Source organism: Pelmatolapia mariae, linkage group LG18, assembly GCF_036321145.2.
Source record: "Pelmatolapia mariae isolate MD_Pm_ZW linkage group LG18, Pm_UMD_F_2, whole genome shotgun sequence".
Taxonomy (NCBI): domain Eukaryota; kingdom Metazoa; phylum Chordata; class Actinopteri; order Cichliformes; family Cichlidae; genus Pelmatolapia; species Pelmatolapia mariae.
In genome coordinates this window covers 29,565,748-29,589,411 of record NC_086243.1, presented here as the reverse complement: position 1 = coordinate 29,589,411, position 23,664 = coordinate 29,565,748, and the positions used below count along the sequence as shown (strand labels likewise).

Genomic DNA, 23,664 nt, shown 5'->3' with positions numbered 1-23,664 from the left:
TAACAAGTCAGATCTTCCCTGTGATTTAAGTGAAAAAAAACCCCTTCACATTAAAAGTGAAATGTGTGGGTGAAGTGTTTGATTCATCCAGTCTGCACCGACGCTGCTCGACATCTCTGACCTCAGCATCCAGACAAACTGTCTTCATCAGAGCTGACTGGCAGGAGAAATTTACTTATGTGATAAAAACAGGTTTCACACCAGCACAGCAGGAAAAAATCTGCAATGTTTTTTTTAAATATGGATTCTTTCTGCTTATTGATTTCCCCTCCCTGCTGAAATTATAAAGTTCACAGTGACACCAGAAGTCCAATCAATCATTACATTAAAAAGTTCTCAACATATAAAGAGCAGGAGACTTTAAATGTGGCTGTAGCCACGCAGGAGAAAGAAAACGAAGCAGACTCTCTACAAAAATATTGAAGCACTTATTAATTTACATTTCTTGGAGCCGGCATGACTTTATTTACATCTTATATTATAGAAGTTTATTTCTTCTATGCAGTGCACAAGTTTTGGTTTCAGACCTGTTGCCAAACCGACTGATTATTGGAAATTGCACAGATCAACAGTTTTACTTAAGAAGCCTCCTCACTAAGTGAAGTGACCCATAGGTATCTGTGTGGCAGCCATAATAAGAGTGGATTGAATTCCCTAAATACAGAGGAAAGGTGCTTCAAAGTCTCCTTTGTTACCTCCTTTAGTATATGATGTGCTGAATCAACTTTAATGAAAGGAAAGGAAATATTGCATTTTTTTGAACTTCAGTTTTTGAAACTGACAAGAAAACGATAAACATTTCTCTGCTTTATTAAAATCTGCATGTTATGGGTTTGTTTCCCAGTGTGAAGCACTAAGTGTATTTAGAAAAGTGCCTTTATAAAAAGAGATCATAATAAAAAGATCAAAGTGAAGTTTGCATTGATTATGTACTCATTTTGAGAGTTTCTGTAATGCCAGATTTTAGAGGTACCACGAATTAAAAATGTTCTTCAGAGATGCCGAAAGTTTTAATAAAAGCAAGCGTTAAAGCGGATCATCTATTCAGCAGGAGGAGAAAATCTGGGTGGAAAGCTGGGGTATCCATATTTCTTACAGTTGGAGAGCTAACGCTTTTTATGCTGGATATTTTCTGGGTGGTAAGGTTTGAGTGGCAGTGCAGTTTTCCAGTGATTAATGCACTTCGAATGCATTTAGATGCTTATGAAGACAAGATTCTAACCTCGATTTGGACCGGTCCAAGTACATTCCTAAACTCAAGCGGCCAAACATATTTAAGGCTGCGATAATATAGAGACTGATAAACTTTGATGTTCATGCTGTAGAGACTTTCACTTAGAGCCTCCAAATGATTTTGTCAAAGCCAACTGTGCACAGCCATTTATCACTGTAATGCATACAGAGGGCAGAGTGAAGCAGTCAGAGTGAGGAGTGAGCACACTGAAGAGCGCAGATGCAGAAATTCAATAATCACGCAGCAGCGTTCTCTCTTTTTTCCATCCACTGTGTATTTTTCTATCTCATCTTTCTCTTTCCCTTCCTCCTTGCCTCTTTCCGTGTCTATCACTTTAAACAGAGTCAGAGAAGGCAGCAGACATCTTGACATGTTTACTCACAGCCCTCAGGCGTGTGCTGACACGCACACACACATCACATATCTTTGATCACTTTGTAATGATCCTGGCAAGTTGCAGTGATACGATAGAGCTATAATCACACCGTAATAACCTGTATAACACACACATGAACACGTGCAAATCTAGTGTGTAAGATCAGAGTATCTCTGTAGAATAGGCACATACACACTCGCAGGCTGCAGTGGCACTTCTCAATTACTGCAGAAAATAACAAAGGTCCCAGTGAAAATGAAATATTCAGAAAGTATGGACCCATGCCAGCATGCACACACACACACACATACACGCGCACACACCAGCGCATGAAATAGACTGGTAGGGGTGCAGACATCAATTTTCAACACTTGAAATAAATCTTGGATAGAAAATATTCCCTCCACATACAAAGCAGAGCGTAATTCAGTCTCTGCACACTGTGTTCAGTTTGTTTATTTCAGAATAGACGAACATACATTTGCTCCTATGTCTCTAAAAACAGGTTTACATTTTTGATGTTTTAAAAAGAACCTCTCAGTCTCTCGTTTCCATAATTGCACACGTTTGAAGTTGCTTATCCCCTTGAAATGGCATTAGAAGACTCGTAAACCTCGACGTATTAAATCTTTCTGATTGATGCTCGCTTGCTTAACACTGGAGTTGGGTCGCGTATGTCTTCACTCCAGAGGAAAAACAAAGAAAGACAATAACATGAACATGGCAGAGGATACAAAATAAATATAGCAACTGTAAACCTGAAGGTGTTACTCGGCTTTGCAAGCTTGCCAGCAGTCCTGCCAAGTGATCTTATGCTATAAACATTTCAGTGTAATATTTTTTCCTGGGTTATATGATGTTATTTAAAATCGTATGAGACACTGAAAGAACATTTAGTCCTCCTTGTCTGAACTTGAAGAAGTCGACATGGTGGAAGAGCTGATCGTGATAATGCGCTGTGTAATTATCTCTAATCAGCACTCTCTCACACTCAGCCGCTCACATTTTTACCTAATTCAGTACATAACTGATATAATGCAGTATTGCTTTTTGGGCATTAACAGGAACATTTACTGTACCTGTAAAAGATTTTTATTCATTTTATTCACTCGTATTAATGTTACACTTTGTGCATTTTCCACATCCATATACGTATGACATCATATAGCAACAGAGTAATAATGTAAATGAACATTATGGAAATTAATGTAGAAGTATAATTAAAAACATCAAGTGACAGGATTTAGAAAATTGCTTAATTGGCGATAAGCGACGATATGACGTTATCAGACAAATTTAATTAATGCTTCTCCGTCTGTCTCTCATCCTCTTGCATTCTCCCTTTTTCTCTCTCTCCCTCATATCCTACTCTGTCTCTCATCCACCTGAGCAGTGATGGTGCTGGAAGAACTGGGACCTACATCCTGATCGACATGGTCCTCAACAAGATGGCTAAAGGTAGGTGTTCCCTATCCCACCTCGCCCTTCCTTTTCCCCAGTGTGGAGAAGGTGCGCAGTTTGCCCTCCCTGTTCTGACTGGAGAAATAAAAAGCACGGCTGTCAAATTATTCCCGCTATCATCAAAGTTATTGCTTTTTGCAAAGTTGGATGATTGCATTGAAAATAATGACATTTAATTAGATCATTACAGTGATGAGTAGCTATGAACAATGACATTTTCCATTAGCACACTCGATCACTGTTACTTTCTGCCTCTGAGCCAGAGAAAACAAGCTGATTTTTAAAATATATTATTAGTTATTTTTTATTAGCTTTTGCTTAATTACTGCAAATGAATATCTGTTTCATTATCTCAGTGGATGCTCCGCTGCTCTGGCACCACGCTGCAGCTTGTTTTTCTCCTGTCTCGCCAACAAAACACAGTTAAACTCGGTAAAATCCAGACAGAGAGCAAGTGTGATTTTCATGACATGGTGACAGAAACGAGCTAAAAAGGAGTGGAGACGTAAAATTACTGTGCAAGCTGTTGGTAATTAACCTGAACTGACCATGAATTGTTTATTTGAAGTGCCATCAGGACTCACAGCCAGTGCATTTTAAGCACATTATAAGTGCTTGATAATTACTATAATTACAGTATGATATAATAACACAGCGAGTAATTATGTAAGAGACTGAATATTTTAAGGGGCAGTGACGGTTCTTGATATCATGTTAAGTGAAGTCTCCTTTACTGAAGTTCACGTGGATTGTATTTTATTTACAAAATGTTTTGATTTATTTTTAACAAACCAACTTCCTTTTACTTCCTCCATTCATGTGGTTCGATTTGTTTATAAGCCTGAGCCTGTAATTACACATCTGACTAGTCTCTTCATGTCTTTCAAATTAAAAGTCTCTAATTGTGGGCTTCATGTTAGAACAACTTTGAAAAGGCAGATAATGTTAATAAGGCAGATGTTTAGTGTGTGTCAGTAAAGTCTTTCTAAAAATTGATTCCTCATGTTTTGGTTACACGATGTAAAGACAGAAGGTGATCAATCCAAGCTTCCACTGATTGGACATTTGTGTGTATGTGTGCGTATCTTTCTTTGGAAGTGTGTGTTTGTCCTGTGGTGGTGCTGCTGTAGCAGAACGAGCTCCTGGGTCTTTAATTCCAGATCAAAGGGTCAGTTTGGGCTTCGGTGGCCGTTTCCCAGGCTGTCACACTGTGATTGGGGCCCCTCCCAAGCACCAAGGGGCCAGGGAGGAATGGGTGGGAGTTGGTGGATGCGAGGGGGAGAGTCCTCCGTGTCCTTTTATCTCCTTCCCAAATCCTTCCCATTCCAAACTTGTCTATAAAAACCTAATGGGCCATTGAAGCAACATGAAATTAATTCATCTCATAACAAGTAACTTTTGCCTTGGATATTTTTAAACAAAATGTATTTTTTGACGGACAGCAAGGAGAGTATGTAGATATCAGCAGAGAAAACTAATGAAAACTGTTTTGTTTTCTTTGCGGAGTAAAGGCGGAGATTTCAAACGATGTGAAGTGTAGCTGAGGCTGCTGTGGCAGCAAATTAGAGCAATGAGCATTTTCCTGCTTGACATCGAATTAACACATTAGCTGTGGGTCAAAAGTTTCCATTAACACTACGCTGAAAATATATATGAGGATGTGAAACATGCAAAAAGTTGTCCTTGGCTGCCATTAGATTTTACAACTTAAATACAATGTAGGTTCATTTTATTCTATTATTATTAGCTGGTATATAATGGATTACCATAGCTATGAAACCTTCTCCAATCAGTCTGGACTGATCTCAACTTTAGCTTTGTGACCTTTGACCTTTCCAAGCTAACTAGCTTGGAATGCAACGTGCATCCATGCGCTGTGTGAATGCATCACACAGATGGTGCTAAAAAACATACTTGAAAACATACTTAAAATCCAGCTGCACAAACACAGTCAACACTTGAACCAGGTCAGATGAAGCCTAACAGACAGGTACAGTATTTAGGTGACGCCTACCTGTCACCGAAAGTGACTCAAAGCTTTTAATAATTTATAGCCTTAACCCCTGATAAATTGTAAAAGCATGAGTCATTAAAAAACACACATTCTTCATTAATTTGTTCTAAAAAGCAAATTAGCAATTGAGATTGAAAATGTTTTTTGTTGCAGCACATCTTAAAAATTATTGAAAACCAAATTAAAAAATAAAAAATGAATAATGAGCACAAGCAGGAGTAGAACCATAGTCTCCTACATGAAAGTATCATCACATCCGTTCATCACCCAGCTGTTTCAAGCTGGTAAAGCTTCACGTTTATTAAGGCTCTTCGTGTTTGTTTGCTCCACTTTGGGAATAAGCCTGATAAAGGCCCATTCTCAAACGAGGCCTAACCCTTCCCGTCCTCACTGAGATATTAATAAACAAAATATTTTTTATCTTTTTCAAAAGAAAATCATCTTTTCTTTGAGTGATGTAATCGGACCGTGGTCAGAAAATGCTAGAGAGGTTTTATTGTGAGGATCAAAGTGGATTTCATTTTCGATAAAACGGCGTGAAATCTGTGTTAGGTAGAGTGTTTATGTTGGCAGAAAAATAAGATTTTGACAGCACTTTATGTTTTTACTTTCTTTTATTGCCTCTGAAGATGTTTCATAAACTGGGGGAGTTGTGAAATCTGCTGAACCAATACAGGAGCGTGTCATCCCTTGAGGTAAAACATGAAAATCAGCAGAAGTAAAGTTAGAAAACTCTCACTTGGTCTGAGCTGTGCCAACCGACCAGTCTGTCACTATTATCTTTAAATTTGCTCATTTAAAAAGATACATTTCTTTGCTCCGTACTTTATCTTTTTGGGACAAATTTGAGGTATGTTCACTTGAGTACTTATATTTTTTTATTCCAGTATACATACTGTAGTACTGCTTTACCATATCCTAGGTGTTTATATCCCATATACAAACCACATGATCGTCTTCTAACATGTTAGATTTTCATAAACTACAGTGCACCATAGCGCATAAAATGAAGTTTTTAATGTGCAGAGTAGTTAAAGTTATTCATCTGGAAAAGACTAACATGAAACGGGTGCCTAAAAAGGCCAAACAGAGTATTAACTCATGAGTTTAGTGCTTTGGTCTTCCAGCCAATGGTTGTAACCTCTTTGGTTTACTCTCTGTATTCATCACCCAGATAACTGCATAACAAAAAGGCAAAGTTTCAGTTGTAGCATGCAGATATTTTCCTCCGAATTTGGTTGAGACCAAGACGGAGCTAATGCTCATACATTAGTTTTGCTATGAAGTTATAATTAAATCAATTATTGCAGCTTTAATTAGGAGTTTTGCTTTGGCTTTTGCTTGTATGCTATTTCTTTATGATGTACTTATCCCCTACTTATCCTCATTTTACATTGTACGTGTGTCTACAATTAGTTAAACTGGAAACGTGCTCATTACCAAAATTAACTAACTAAATTATACAAAATCGCAGGCAACAAATACTAATGTATAAAATTAAAGGTGCTGCCATTGCTTTGTAACAGTGAAAAGTAACAATCATCTACAAAAACGTATCATCTCAAATAAAGTTTTAAAAGATTTGACCTGGCTGATGTCTGTAGATTATAAGATTTGTCTTCTTCAATTTAAGCCACTGTATGTTTGCAAGTGCTTAAGGATTAAACAGATGATTGTAAAGTCTAGGCTTAAAGTGCTCTGTTGAAAAGACGATAATATAGGTTTGTATATAAAACGAAATACCTGAAAAACCTACTTTCCCTCTCGCACATCACTTTCTCAGCTCTGCTTTCCTCCTTTTTTGTCCTGAGAACCTTAAAGCCTTTGGGTTTGCAGGTTTTCTCCATCCTGATCAAAGGCATTTCTCACTGCCTCCTCCTCTTCTTCCATCCTCTCAGAGACAGAATAACCCCAGTTTCCTTCACACTCCCTCCTCCTCCTCCTCCTCCCCCTCTTTCCTAATAGATTCCAAAAGTTTTTTCCCAAGGAATTGCAAATTTCCTCAAGAATTATAGCGATGTAGCAGGGTTGAGGTGGTTCTCACGTTTTTTTTTTCCCTTCAACTTCTCCAAAATGCGCCCTCACTTCTCTCCTGTTTCTAACCACCACCCATCACCTTTCTCTTCATCTTAAGAATCTATCAAAACACAGTGAATACCAGAGAGCTTTTCAGCATTGCACCATTTCTTTCTGCATTTTTTTTCTTCAGGTCCAGCTGGTCAACCCAGCCCTCGGCTTTGGGGTTTTCGTGGCCTCCTCAAGGGCTGCGTGTCTTTCTTTCTTTTTCTTTTTTTTTCCAGGCTTTCTCTCCTCCTTCTCCTCATCTATAGCACACCCCCCTCTACCCTCCTAAGTCCTACTCCTCGACCTCCACCCCAAAGCGGTCTTACAGAAGAGGGAATCTCAAAATGAGGCAGAGGTTTTTATACTAGTCCCGCTTTTTTCATGCTTCCACCATCTCCTTCAAGGGAAAGCCCGAATTAGGCCTTTTTTCTTAATACCATCCATTTTGAGTTTTATCAGAATCTGCACAATAGCCCTTGGTTTGTTAAGTCCTTCCTCTCAAAAAAGAAAAACTAAAGCAGTGAGTAGTCTGCTGCAGCTTTTCTGGCTAGAAGGGAGTCTATTGTGTTGTGAAAAGGGAGGAAAAAAGCTCACAAAACCTGTGAAACAGAAAGAGAAAATGGTGTGAATGAGCGGTTCTCCCACCATTCATTTTCCTCTTCATGCAGGCAAGAAAAAGGAGTGTTATTATGTGTCACAACAAGAAAAAAGTAATTCTTGCACTTTTTGTTTCCTCAGAATTTGGATAGAGGAGGAGAAGGTGGGGGAGAGAAACGGAAGGACAGAAAACAAATTAAATGTTTTTTCTGTCTTTTGTTCTTTCTGAATTTAATTGTTGCTCCCACCTCTCTCTCTTGTCCCTTTTCTCTCCCAGAACAATTTCTCTATTTCTGCGACATGTCTTCCTCCCCCCCTTAACATCTATTTTTCCCTCTGACTTTATGAATCATCTCTTGTGTTTTATGTCTCTTTGCTTCTTTTCTCAATTAATGCGTGGGTACCTGCAATTTTTGGTTATGCTCCGTTGACATCACAGGGCGGGCGTAAGACCGTTATAAGTACAATGAGTCTTTTAAAAGTAGCTTACACTTTATTTGTATGCCAGCAGATAATGGTGTTAGACAGAAATGGTATTTAAAAAGCTACATTAACATATAATAGAGATTTTTCTGGAAAAATATATGTTTTAATATCCTTTTGGGTTTTTTTTTTTTTTTGCTAGCATTTTTACAAAGTATTATCTGGGCTTCTGAATGGATTCTTCTTACCTTTGTTTGTTTTCATCCCAAATTTTACACAATTTTCATGCCACACAGTCCAACAGCAATATTAAGTAAACTGAGTAGCAGATGGGTCATACAAGCTGAAACTATTAGTAGTAGTACTCAAGTATTTGATATACTGAGGAAGATTATTGTATTTAAAGGTAAACGTAACCTTAGTGATGTATTTTGGACAGACAGAAAAAATAAAATTCATAAATAACAGCAAAAATATTTCATAGTGGCGATAAAAAAGACATTCTAGAAACTTCATTTAATGCAGTTTGTGGACAATAAGTATGCCTGCAGCAGCTGCTCGGACATGGAAACTCATCCCATTGAAGCTCTGGGCACACAATTTTTGTGCTGATGTTGATGTCAGAGAAGGTTTCAAACTCTGCAAAGCACTGGCAACTTTTATGCATTAACTTGATGTTGATGTCACTTTAATAGTAGCATTAACTGTAGTAAAACTTAGTTGTTTGTGCAATATTTGGAGGGAGAAAGTGCACAAACTGACGTGTTGCACCGGTAGATTGCTGTTACCCTTGGATTGCTCTTTAAAACAACCAGTTCTTTCACAAACATTTGTATGGCTTGATTTTGTTCACCTGTGGCAGTGGGACTGAAAACACCTGAACTGAAGGATTAAAAGTTGTGACCCCATCGTTTTGTCCATTGCCACACTGAGAAACAGAAGCAAACCATTTTTTAAATCAAGTCTTGTTAATTGTAATATTGTATTATTTATTGATCCAATCAATTCCAAGTAGCTGGTCTAAGTAGTGCTTAACTAAAAACACTATTAAGACAAATTTAAAAAGAAAACATTCAAACTGTCGTTTTTATTGTTACTTTTCCAAGACGTGAAAGACTTTTGTCTATAAAGGCTAGAATTGGCTTATTAAGGCTTAAGTGCTGAAATTGGAGAAATCCAGTTTTTCAATTATGGTCACATAAGATTATACACGTCAGATACGTATATGCCTCTTTGTGTTTGACTCTAAAAGGATTATAATATGTTTGTAATGTATCACAGTGTCTGGTAATCTGACCAGCATTTGGCCTGAGGTCATTGAGCTGACTGCAGCCAGCCACACTTTTGTCAGCTGTGGGACATTATCCCAGTCTGGCATACAGACAGACTGACGGGCAATACACACACAGGCAAACACACGTCAGCTTTTGGCAGTGGCTGATAGAGCTCTGCTGGGCAACCTTCATGAAAGGCTAAGAACAACCAAAGACTAACAAGGAGCTTTCAGATTGACTCAGGTTTCTTTAGAAAATGTAGCAAACATGTGTTCCTGTGATTTCCCTCACAAAGTCCTCTGCACCAGCTCCTTTGCCCTCTTCATCTTTTTTTCATTTCAACTAAAGACCATCACTGTTTTCTAGAGTCAGGGTGTGTGTGTGTTTGTGCTAAGAGGATGAATGTAATCGCCTTTGCTGTTCTAATGGGAGTTGGTTTAAAAGACCAGATTGAGTGATGTTAGCTGGATTATCTTGGTGGTGCCTTGAACACAATCCAACATCATTTTGTGTGTGTGTGTGTGTGTGTGTGTGTGTGTGTGTGTGTGTGTGTGTGTGTGTGTGTGCGTGTGTGCATGGCAGGTGCCAAGGAGATTGATATCGCAGCGACTCTGGAGCACCTGCGGGACCAGAGGCCAGGAATGGTTCAGACTAAGGTAACACACACCTGAATCCTGTTTGTTTGTGCAGATTTTGTTTGATTTGTGGAACAGTGTGAACTAATATTATATTAATTTCACAAACTTCAACAAATCCTCAAATATGAATAAAAGTGCAGGTCCTTGAAGGAGAAAGGACCTTCGCCAACATTTATCAAGGAACAAGATGTATATGAGCAGAAAAAATATATATTTATTAGATTTAAAATGTATGCTAGTGACTGCACACTAGTGCATGAACAGCACTTCTCACACAGTGCATCATCAGGAACATTAAAGTATCAAAAAAACATTTAAAGCTTTTCTCAGATTTGTCTGTATTATTTTGCTTTTGTACCAGCAGTCAAATTATATGGTGGAATATAATAAGTTGTGATGGATGGATCTTGCTTCAGCTACATTGGAATGAGTCAGACGCTATAATATTTAGCTGTTTCAAATCTTGGTGCATCCATGAAAGATGTTCACAATGAACTTATGCAACACACTTTGAACGGTGTGTTCCTTTTATGGTTATTTGTACTGTTTGTAATGAAAAGTAAACAAAAAGCATATTGGATGTTGGAAAACATCTTCTAACACAGGAGTATCACTGTGATCATAAACCTTTTATACATGTAGTATTTTATATACAAGTATGTAGTATTTTCTGTTACTTAATCAAACCTAAACCTAACAAGAATGAATGAGTATGAGAATATTTAGTAAGATCAAAAAATAATGATCCCACATGACACAGAAAACCCAGTGACTTAGATGTGCACCACTGTGTGACCCATAAAGATGCTAATCTACAACATGAGCAGCTCCACTATACTGCATGTTGGAAATCGAAACCAAAGCATCACTTAATGCATTAAAATGTGACGCTAAGTCTTGACTAAGTATCCAAGAATGACAGTGAGAATGTTTTGCATATACAGGCTGATTTGCAGTAATTACATTTACGGTTGCTACTGTGGAAGGCTACTTTTTTTCCATCAGCATAAAATGTAAGTAAGGTCATTCTCAGCTTCTCTATCAAAAAAACGAACAATCCATCTGTGGTGTCACATGAATTTGGGTAGAAAGGTTACACGAAGGATTGCCATGGTAAACTCAAAATGTCAACTTGACATTCTTAGATCGCCTTAATGCCCCAGAACTGTCTTTCTAACAATCGATCACACTCCCATCAAAACTTCACTTTGTCTGAAAGTCTTTGCTGAGATGATAATCTCTATGCCCTATTGTGAGAGAGACTAGATTTGAGAGTTTTGGGGACTGGCTCCACTGCTTCAGCTGAGATGAATCGATTTCTGAAAGGGATTATGGGAAAATCAGGTCAAATCACAGAGGAATATGTATAGAGTTCAAATAGGTGCTGATAACCTGCGCTTAAATTGTCCCAGGTTGTCCTAATCAGAACTTCTAGTGGAGGCTTTCTGGTTATATGAAGTGAATGATTGAGAATAAAAATTTGCAAAAAAGGTGGCTCCATTCCATTTTGGTTAAGTGTTTAGGGAAGTTTAGGGAATAAAGGGAATAAAGTTTTGTAAGTATTTTTTGGGGAAAAAAATCCTCAAACAAATTATTCAAAAGACTCATATTCTAAATTACATTTGTTCACTGCCTCAGAGACCTACAACCAAGTATATCGTCATCACACTGTACACTGAATGACTCCGGCTGGTCTGGAAACAATTACCGGCTGATCTGTGAACTTAATTAGAAAGGAAACCCAGGATGTGTGTAAAACATCCATGGTATTGATCCAGGTTTTATTAAAGCATGTATCCTGACTGAACTGCTGTCACAGCACTCTCGCTGCACTCCTCACACATTGATTCCCTTTGTGGTCAGGAGACCCAGCCTCAGCACTCTGATTTCATTTCTGAATTTGATCTGCTGTTTGTGCCTTTAATCTACTTCTTACTGTGAGGATAAAGTACTCATAGGTCAGTCATGTTTTGATCACGTAAGAGTATAAATAAGTATTTCAAAACAACATAACAGTTCTCTAACATAAGATAACCATGGCCATCTAAACTTCACGGCCATGAAGCTAGTCTCCTTTTGCCACAAAGCCAGTGGGATTTTTTTCACAGGCTTTTCTATGATCACAGACAAAAAGGTCTGTGGGAAATAAACGTTGGGTACTTCCACATTTTGTTCAGCATCATAATCTCCGCAAACTGATGCAATATTAAGGATTTTTGAAGGGTAAATGCAGAGTAGCATGTATCGCTGAAATCAAACACTTAGTAATCTTTTTGTTCTTGCATGTATAAACTTTTAACTTTCTTTCTCTTTTTTGTCTGTCTGCAGGATCAGTTTGAGTTCGCATTGACAGCCGTTGCTGAGGAGGTGAATGCCATCCTGAAAGCTCTTCCACAGTAGAAAACAACACCTCTACTCCTCATCCCAAGGATCGTCCCCTATATTGTTTCCTATTTTGTCTTTCTCCCGTCTCCTAAATCTTTTACCCTGTTATTTATGTTCTTTCCCCTCTCGTGCTTCTCATCTGTCATTTCCGACTCTTGTTTCTCCTCCTTCTGACACTTCACTTAATCTGTGTTTTCCTGTCTGCCTTTCTTCATTTTCTCCACTCCTTCTTCATTTTACTCCTCTCTCCATTGTCTTCTACTTTCATTTTGTTTTCACACTCCTTGCTACTCCCATGCCCTTTTCATGTCTAATATTTACCCATGTTTTTACCATTTATCGCTCCTATTATTTCCTGCAGTCAAATTTCCTATTTCTCACCCTATCTTGTCATCAGATGTTTTTTTCTCATCTTTTATCCCATTTTCTCATTTCCGCATGTCTCGTCTTTCCTCCTTGTGACCCCTCTCCCTTCCATGTGCGGCCGTTCCTTGCACTTCTTAACATCTCCCATTCGATCTCAGTCAACGTTGTGCCAGGAAACCATTGAAACTATCCTGTACATAGACAGACCTTCCTTCTGTTGTGATGATCCAAGCAGCCTGTTTTCCAAAGTAACATTTCGCCGCATTTAAACGCCTTTTAATCGATTTTCAAAGTCATCTGTATTCTGTTAAGTGTCTAATTATCATAATTTTTGTTTATAGATGAACATTGATGTCATTGGCATCAGCTGGCAATGATCAAAATAAGATGGCTCAAAATGTAATCGTATATCTCATTCTGATTTTCTCGGCAATGTTCAATGTGGCCAGTTGCCAAACCTGAGAGTTTTACTGAATTGATGCCACTGATTGGTCTCTGAGTGGGTGCATGTGTGACGCAGATCATCACATATTGTGTCTGATATTTAATGCCATGCTTTTTGATATGTTTTGATGCAGTATGCTAGTGTGTCACAGTATGCTGTAACTCATCAGCACGTAGTGTTGGTCAGTACGGTAGATATTAGGCAAAACACGAGTGATTCCATCTCTCACGAAGCCTTGCTTTTGTAAAAATAAGCAGGGAAACCCAAAAAATAACACATTATTGGTTACTGTCTTAGTTGAACAAAAACGTGCTAATACTGGAAATATGGTCAAATGATTTTGCTTCATCTTTGTTGAAGCAATTTTGTGTTTCTTCTACCTGAATTGTTCTTTCTTGTGGAAAAACAATGTTGTGGCTTGTCAGTGAAGTTACACTCATGTCTGCCTTAACAAAAAAAATAAACATTCAGTAGATGGACTGGTAAAAGCCACGAGGATAAGGAGTAATGCTTCATTTTAAAATGGCCTCATTCTAGTGGATTAACCTGCGGATTAAAGATTAGCTGTGCCTGTGCTAAATGAAAATCGCTGCGATAAACATTGAAGAACATTCTGCCGGAGCAGGAAGTTTCTGTTCGGCCAAAAGTGGAACTTGTGAGAGTCCTCTCACAAGTTCCTACTTCAAATAACTATAAGTTCAAAATGCTGGAGTGGAGTCATTTTAAATGTTAATGTTTCTGACAAGTATTGTCATGCCAAAAGGAATAGCTTTGCTTCTGAATAGTAGGTTCTTAATGTAGCATTAATGGATGATTTGTACATGTACAGTAGTGAAATCTGTATTGCAATGGAAATTAGTTTGCAGTGACACGCCTCAGCTGGTTTTCCCAACACCATTCTAAAATTAACATGTTTTATGTACTGCTGTAAATAAAAAGAGCACAGTCAGCATTAACTCTTATTTTTTATGTTTTAGCCCATGTATGTAGGTTTATTTCAGTATCACGCCTCTCAAGAAAAGGCCTCACCACCAGTTACAGACAAGTTCAGAGATCATTATTTTTGCTGGCTTCTGAACAGAATGTCCTGGGATCGTCAGCTCATTTTCAGTTTTAGCTAGACAAAAGCCACTACTAAATAGCCTGAAGTTAAGACACTGATTATTAAAGATGGCTTTGGGAAACCAGCTCGTGCAAAATCAATTGGTTGACAGTTTGAAATGTTTCATTCAGTTAATTCTACTTCTGTTTATAAATCACCGATGACATGAATTGCATACACTATGCTGCTAATGCATGACTATTCAACAAATGTGTGCTGTAATTTTCTCCTTGCCTCAAAATGACCTTTACAAACCTCTGCAAGCAACCAGCCAACTGCTGATGTATCTATTAACTTTGTGTTAGACTCTTTATTAAACAAGATGCTCCAAGGACCTTAAAGTACAAAAGCCAAGGATTATCTTCTCTAAACTGTGCAGATCATAGTTAAAGCGGGCTGAAACGGGTGCAGTAACAATATGATGTAACACTGCAGCAAGCTGGTCTACATTTTTCCATCACAAAATTGAAACGTGCTACGAGAAATGCTGCTTTTAATAATGTGTTCAATGTGAAATGAGATTGTTTCGCTCCCTTTTTTAGGATACTGTCAGGTATATTATAAAAATGTGGAATTAAGTGAACTGGCATTCACTTTAAATGATATTATTCTGCTATATTTGAATCAAGCTTATTATAATGGGCTTTTATTTTTATTTGTTTATTTTGCAATGATGATACTCAATCAGTTTCCCTGTTGCTGTTCTTTCTTTCTCACACACCATCAAGTATGAATAGATGGCTGGTCTGTTGCATTAAAACTGTACATAAACCCCAAAACACAACAGAAGATATTTTGTTCTATTGGTGTAAACAACTTGTGAATAAAGTCTAGTTGTCGATGCAGTATTGTAATGCAATCCCGACTTGTGACTGTGGTCTTTTTATCCTTTTCTGACATAATTATACACAATAATTTTTACCATCGGGGTGAGCAGTAAAACATGTTTTATAGAGCTGCAAACACCAGCTGCATTTTAAATCAGGTACCTTAGGTATGTGCACACAAAGTGATGTCCTGCAGTGGATGGCGTTCAAGGTTGACATTCAGCATTTACATTTTTTTCTCCTCAGGTGAGATATTTGAGCAAAACTAACACCTAATATACGAGAAGGTGCAATGAAAACGTTTTTGCAGTGGGTTTATATTGCTTGACACTGCACAAAAAGAAAAACATCTATTTCTGCAAAAAGGTATGAAAAAGTTCATGTGAAGTGTGGTATTTTGTCCATCACTCGATTATTATTATCGGTAATAGCAGTTGTAGTAGTAGTAGCAGTAGCAGCAGCAGCAGCAGCAGCATTATAGTGACCACAGAGTCAAGGAGTTAGCTTGGATGTTAGGTAGCCAAACTAGCTAACATTCAGCTAATTTGGCTAGCAAATTAAATTTGTAATTAGCCATATTATTAAAAAGCTGCTAACTTTGGTTTGAACGAAAAAGGGAAATTAAAGGCAAAACTGACCTGTCATTCAAAGTTCACAAATGGTTTAACTTTTAAAACTATTGTGCTCAGCTACACCTTTCTCGCTAAACTTGACCAAGCGTTTCTGGCACAGTTAGCCAACGAGTGAAAATGAATGAAATATATGCATTTGAGACCTGATCTCCAGTTTTCTGGTTAAAAGGCAGGATTTTCTTCAGAACCTAGTAGGACAAAGTGTATCTTTTTTAAGCCCAACTCCCAAAACCCTTGAAAAAGAGGTTTTTAATCTCAATGGGACATTCCTGGTTAAATAAAGGTTAAATAATAAAAATTTGTTTATTTAAGATAAACTGTGAGCAATAAACTGCCAAAAAATGCCAGATATAAAGATTATACAAAATTACACTCACATATGCAAAATTATATCTAAATTTAAAATCTAAATGTTCTGGACATTATTTCAGGGTTCAGGGTTTATAGGGTTAACATAGATTTTTGTCACACTCTTAAATAAATATAATATAATGACATTTTGTGGGAGATGTGTGTATGCAAACTGTGCACTCTTTAATCAAAAGTTAATAAACAAAAGCAAATATTTGATCTGTCATGACCTTTAAAAAATCCCAGTGTAAGCACCTGTTTTTTCCACTTGATCAAGGGAGCGATTTAAAATCGCCCTTTATCATCTGATTCATCGCATGCCTGCAGTTAACTGTTTCTTTCTTAGCACTGTGGAAGAACCGCTGTCACTCCTTCAAACATAAGTTTTTTTGTGCAGCTGTTTTTAAGCCTAATACCTGTCCAGCTGTTTTTAACCTCATCTCCTTCATGTTGACAATCTCTCGTTACAAAGACATTTTGACGCCAAAATGAATCCCATTTTTCATTCAGTCATCGTCACTTGGCATTATTATTCATCCAGCATCTCCTTATAAGAAGCTGGGTGGATGATCAGCTTTTTGAGTGCTTGTTCAGGTGAAACAGCAGCTTGCTATTGATTGTGGGGGAAAAACATTCTCAGTACATAAGCTTGTTACTTTCTTGCAGTGTTGACTTAGAGAGTAGGAAGTAGGGAAATCGATTTAGCAAGATGCTGCTTTTCTCTCAATAGTGAGTCATATGAGTAGATTTAGACCATCTAAGTTTTTCTTTTCATAGATGGCAACTTCTACTGTAGACACCTTGGGGTTTGAATACATGTGCACACATTTTAGTCCCTGAGATTTGGTTTGCCTGATAGTAGCTACAAAGGGCCTGTTCACACATAGTATTAGCATGTAATTTGAATCAACATTAACACGAGAACAACTCTAAGTATATTTGTTCACACAGGGAATTAGAAATGTTTCTCCGCACGTGTCCTGGGTGACCACCAATGTTCCCTCTAATTTTTCATGTGTCTGGGCGAACACACAAACTCCCTGAGCGGTCCCTTGGACCACTGTGAGCAACATTAGACGTGTGCACTGTGGTCACGCCAGCATCGAATCCATCCAAGTTACATGGTTTATTAAAATGATTACAGCATTTACATTTATATTAGACTACTTTTAATTAACTGCTTTAGCCCACTTACAATGAAAATTGAAAAAAAAATCTTGTTCATGACCTGTGTAGTATGCTAACACTATTGGAAGTAAAAACTCCAATTTTGAAAACACAACTTTCTTTCTTCTTCTTCTTCTTCTCCTTCTTCCTTTTTTTTTTTTTTTTTTTTTTTAATAAAGCTCTAACTTGTATTATGAGTATGAGTCTGTGGTCTGGGAGAGAGTCCTAGTAACTCTCCAACACTTGTCAGTCACACTGGTTGCTTCTGTGACTGGTCAGATTGTGTGTTGATTTGAACTGTGTACCATCTCCTTTCCTTTTCATAAAGGATGGTTCAGTGTATCCCTAGTAACTCTCTGTCTGCAAAATACAGTAAATAATGACCAATGTTGGGCAATTAATTATATAGTTACTTCTTCAAAAAAGTAACTGAGTTATGCAAATGTAACCGGTTTCTGCTTCATCCTGCTGCAATGGTTCAGCCCAAACAGACTCCTCGACTCTGCGTTGTGTTGTGTTTTAAGAAAACAAGGAGTCTCTGATCGATGCCACTTTATTTCCTGAATGGAAACAACGGTGTTTTATCAGTGCACAGGCTCGCCACACACCACTCCGCACAGCACACTCTCGTATGGCTAAGGCAGACTGGCCGCGATTACTGCAGCAATATTACAATTTATAATATACAATAAAGTAACAGCAACAACAAATGATGTACCTGAATGGAAACAACGGTGTTTTATCAGTGCACAGGCTCGCCACACACCACTCCGCACAGCACACTACGGCAGAACATCCCATTAGCATTCCGCTTTAGCATACATGTTTTACACAATAATAAACAAATGAAAAGTACATAAAACTGGTGTTGGACATGTGTCCACTAAGCACTTATTACACCCGGTACCCATCAGTTAATCAAACGTCTTTTATGTGTCTGTACTACTTAGCTATATCGTGTGCGGAACAATACAACTCACCTCTCGTATGGCTAAGGCAGACTGGCAGCGATTACTGCAGCCAGCCTCCCCTAACCAGCCACACCGAGAGGGGGGGGCGCTGTTTCCCCATTACACTGACATTTGTGGCAAGTGGAATAATACCACATAAACACTGTTACATTCCCCCCTGCTGAATTCCACTTGCACACTCAAATAACCAAACACCAGAAACAAAATAACACCCTTAAAAAAAAACAGGTACACCACAATCACCATAGCACAACAGAGAACAAAAACCCAATAATCCTAAAAAAAACAAGATTAAAAAAAAATTCAATAGCTAATCCACAGCTATCAACATGTGATAAATCTGTTCAGCAACATCAGGTCGTACAGTCACAAAGAAAATTCAGTCAGAGGACTATTCCCAAAAGAATCAATAGAAGAAGAAGTTGGCCAGACCCCTTCCAAAAAAGAACAAAATATGCCAGTTACATATTTCATCACATCATAACTGTACGCCACTCTGACACAGAACAATCAACAACAAATAATCTGTCTCAATTCTAAAGATCAAAGTCCCACTTTAACAACAATAGGATCAACTTGCAGTTATCCAACAATATTCAAACTTTAACAGTTTTCTGGTGCATCATTTCAATCAACCTGGAGACAGGCTTAAGTAAACGTCCCACTCTCGATCTAGCACGGGCCCCCACCAACCTGCTAACATCAGTCGGATCTGCGGTGGGTGGAACAACTGCGGTTGAGACATGACCCTCCATAGCAGCGTCATTGTCCTGGTCACCGTCAGCAGTGGCTGCCAACTCCAAAACAGAGGAGACTGTTACTGGGGCCACAGACATAAGCAGGTCAGAATGTTGACCACCAGAGGTGGCATTTACTTGCTCCTCAGAGTCAACAGGGGGAACACCGGTACAGGCAAGTTCTTGATCCACAATGCTTCCTTCTGGTTGAGCAACCTCTGTCATCAGCGAGTCGCTGGACACTGCAGACGGTAAGTCAGACACCCAAGCTCTTGTTCTGTATTCAGCCGTGCCCACCGATGAGTTGCAGACAGCTTCTCCGTCGCATCCAACCATCAGTGAGCCAGACTCAGAAAGCTCATCTCCATCATCCTGAACTGAAGCACCACTGAGGGGAAGGAAGTTCACTGGCATTATCAGGTTGCGATGCACAACCTTCACTCGCCCTGTGGAATCATCCATCAGCTTAAAGGTGTGACTCTCATCATTTTTGTCAAAAACTGTATAGACAACACTCTCCCAGCGATCGGCAAGTTTTCTTTTGCCACGTCCCTTTTTGTTGGCCAAAAGGACACGATCACCAATCACTACTGGCGCTCCCCACACCTTCCGGTTGTAGAGGTCCGTGTGACGCTTCAAATTTTTGCGTGCCACCTCCTGCGCCAAATCCATGGCCTCCTTGAGGTCCCTCCTCAATGTCTGGACATATCGATCATAGTCCATGATGTCTTGGTGCTCAATAACAGAGCCAAAAATCACATCAATCGGCAGTCTTGGCACTCTGCCAAACATCAGCAGAAATGGCGCATAGCCAGTCGTCTCATGGACCGTACAGTTGTAGGCGAATGTGAGAGCTTTCAGTGCATCAGGCCACCTTTGCTTGGCTCTCGGGGGTAATGCACGAACCATGTTGCCCAAGGTACGGTTCATCCTCTCGCAGGAGCCGTTTCCCATCGGATGGTATGGGGTCGTGTGAGACTTCTGGACACCTGCCACATTCAATAGCTCGGCAATAAGCACACTCTCAAAATTAGCTCCCTGATCCGAGTGAAGGCGTTTCGGAAAGCCGTAGATGCAAAAGTAGTTATGCCAGAGTTGGTGTGCTACCGCCTTAGCAGACTGATTGGGGCATAGAAAGGCCTGAGCCATCTTAGTAAAGTGGTCTGTGACCACAAGCACATCCACCGACTTGTTCGCCGAATCCTCCGCAGACCAAAAATCTATGCAGACCAGTTCAAGGGGCTCTGATGTTCTGATGTTCTCCAAAGGTGCTCTCGCCTCTGGCTCAGGCGACTTGCTAACAACACACCTTCTGCAGCACCGTACATACTCTGACACATGTTTGGCCATACCAGGCCAGTAGAATCTATGCCTGGCCAGATAAAGTGTTCTCTGTTGTCCCTGATGACCGGCTTCATCATGGACGCCTTTCAGTACAGCGAGACGCAAGGTTGGCGGAACAACATACAGATAACTCTTTGTCTTTGTGACGGGATTCTTGGAGACTCGATAGAGCACACCATCTCTCACAGTCAACTTGTCCCAAGCCCTTAGAAGTCCCTTCGTATCAACCGGTTCACTTGCTCGCTCCCTCCTCAAGGGTCTCCGTCCCCTTTCCACATAGGAGATCACTCTGCACAGCACATCATCACGCCGCTGGTGTCCCACTAGGTCATCATGCGAGAAGGGTTCAGAGGCAGACTGGTTCGGCGGAAGCACAGTCTGAGAGCATTGGGGTAGAAGGAGAGCATGTGGCCACACCCTGGACTCATGTTCACTATGGGCCTGGAAGACAGCTCCCACCTCAGAAGACGTCAACATTCCAGCCTGTTCAACAGCCATGCACTGAGAAACAACAGGCTGGTCAGTGCTTGAGGACTTATCAGCTGAGTGAACAGTCCATCTGAAGGCCTCCTGAACTCCACCAGTGGCAACTGCCTCCGCTTCTGCCAGAAGTTCATTATATGGAACCCTTATCAACCGGTGGGAGGCCCTGGGGTGCACGAAGGGCTCCCTGCTCAGAGCGTCAGCAACCACATTTTTAGGACCAGGAATGTACTTTATGTCAAACTGGAAGGGCGCTAGCTTTGCGATCCACCTCTGCTCACATGCATCCAGTCTCGGCTTAGAAAGTATGTAAGTAAGAGGGTTATTATCCGTCCATACGGTAAACTGATGACCCCTCAACCAGTGATGGAACTTGTCGCATACTGCCCACTTCAATGCAAAGAACTCCAGCCTATGCGCTGGGTACTTGGACTGTGCATGATTGAGTGTCTTACTGGCAAAGGCGATCGGTCTTGATGTAGAAGCCCCAGCAGGGACTTGTGACAACACGGCACCAAGGCCACTGCTGGAGGCATCAACAGAGAGCAAAAAGGGCTCCTCAAAATTAGGATGGGCCAGGAGCACTCGATCCAACAAGGCCTGCTTCAGCTCATTGAAAGCTGCCCTGCATTCGTCCGTCCAGTCCTCCTCACACAGCTTTGTACGCACCAGCCGGTGCTTTCGCCGTGAACCACGAGGGCCTTTATCCCCAGATGTCAGCCGAAAGAGAGGTTTTGCGATGGATGAGCAGTTCTCAATAAATTGTTGGTAGAACATTACCATCCCCAAAAATGAGCGGACTTTCTGTTGGGATGGAACACTCGAACCCTCTTCCATAAGGTCTGCCTCTGTAAGGGATGTAATGGATGCTATTTTGTCAGGGTCTGACTGTATCCCATCAGCATTTACAATGTGCCCTAAGAATTTCACAGACTGTCTCAGAAAATGGCACTTCTTTGGAGCCAACTTAAGGTTGTGAACCTGGAGTCTCTGGAACACCATATGCAAGCGCTCCAGTGCCAATTCTTCTGTGGGGGCAAAAACCAGAACATCGTCAAGATAACACAGCACACTGAGGAAGTTCTGATCCCCAAAAATGCCTAGCATCATCCTCATGAAGGTTGCCGGACTGTTGCACAGTCCTTGTGGCATACGATTATATTCGTACAGCCCAAATGGAGACGTAAATGCCGTGTACTTACGGTCCTCCTCATGCACTTCCACATTATAATAACCCGAAGTCAAGTCCATTGTGGAGAACAAGCCGTTCCCCCCCAAAGCAGCCAGTGCGTCAGCCGGATGCGGGAGTGGGTGAGCATCTTTGACAGTTCTAGCATTAAGCCAGCGAAAGTCATTACAGATTCTCAACTCACCGGACTTCTTCCAAACTAAGACCAGTGGTGATGCAAACTCACTGCAAGACTTCCGAATTATTTCACGTTCCTCCATGTCATTCAGAGCCTGTCTTAGTTTTTCATACTGCGTTGGCGGCACACGTCGGCATGGCAACCGGAATGGCTTGTCGTCCACAACTCGAATTCGATGTACGCAGCCGTTAGCCTTGCCGCAATCCAGCTTGTCTCTCGAGAAGATAGACTCAAACTGGGCTATGAGGCCAACCAGTTTCTCTCTGCCAGCCGGTGAAACTGCACACGAATCAATGTCGATATCAGACAGCCCCAGATTTTGCAGTACTGCATGTAAGGGGCTACAACACCCTGTCATCTCCTGTGAGGGTGAATCATCAGGCAGAGTGGAAACATCGGTGACTAGACTCTGCTCATCATGGCACCAAGCTGGGCTAGTAGACCGTTGCATGTTCTGTTGCAAGTAGGAGCCAGTGGGGGTGAAATTCTCCACCGCTGCACAGGGGGACACGTCAGCCAACTTCATATTCCGTTTCAGGGTTATCGGCTTGTCAAAGGGGTTCAGCACTTTCACAGGGAGCCAACCATCACTGTTTAGATGCGCTACAGTTCTCCCAACCATAACTGACCTCGGACCAGACCTCGACCCGGTGGGCTCTACAACTACAGCACTGCCCACCTCCCCACTATTCACTAGCTGCAGCCTGCCCCAAACCAGGTGTTCTGTCAGGGGCTCTAATGTTACAGCTCTCTTTAGCTTGACAGTCCCGATCTTATCACCAACATACTCTGGGGCCACCAGTCCTGACATTGAACTCAGCAGATTTTTATTAGGCTGTTCTTCAGCACTCAGGGTCTTGCTGCATTCCTCTCCTAAATGTCCCTCTTCCCTCAGGCGATTACCCAGATACCTCATTAGGTTGCTGCCCAAAATGAGGTCCTCACTCTGCCCTGCAATCACCAACATTGGCACAACAACTTTACAGCCATACATCTCCACCGTAATGTCACACGCACCTGATGGAACTGTCCTCGAACCACCACAGCCAATCAGGACGACATCAGTGGGTTGCAAGGTGGGGGTCTGCAGTACTGCATGATGTAATAGTTGGGGCATCATATTGGTGCTGAGAGTGCAGGCCATAGAGCCACTGTCAAGCATGGCTTTAACAGACACTTTGCCACCCAGGGTCACATTTTCATAGAACAGCTCATCATGCTGTTTTAATCTGTGTGTGCTCTGAAGAATGGGTCTCCGGCCTAGCTGGCGCTCCTCACAAACAGTGTGTAATACAGATTCTAAATCATCAAAATCATCCTCTTTGGGGGCGATTTCAGGCCTAACACTTGCCCCCTCCACATGTAGGCCATCTAGTTTCCCAGCTGCTGGGTGGCTGATTCAGGCC

General features: G+C 40.5%; 1 protein-coding gene across 1 annotated transcript in view; it reads left to right on the top strand.

Moving 5' to 3' along the window:
• The window catches only part of LOC134616666 (receptor-type tyrosine-protein phosphatase N2-like), a 218,249-nt gene extending 203,018 nt beyond the window's left edge, over nucleotides 1-15,231 (top strand). The window contains exons 21-23 of the mRNA XM_063461604.1: nucleotides 3,004-3,068; nucleotides 10,026-10,099; nucleotides 12,410-15,231. Of these exons, the coding sequence (XP_063317674.1) occupies nucleotides 3,004-3,068; nucleotides 10,026-10,099; nucleotides 12,410-12,481 (211 nt within the window). The 3' untranslated portion in view covers nucleotides 12,482-15,231. The remainder of the gene's footprint in view (nucleotides 1-3,003; nucleotides 3,069-10,025; nucleotides 10,100-12,409) is intronic.
• Nucleotides 15,232-23,664: the final 8,433 nt, after the last annotated feature.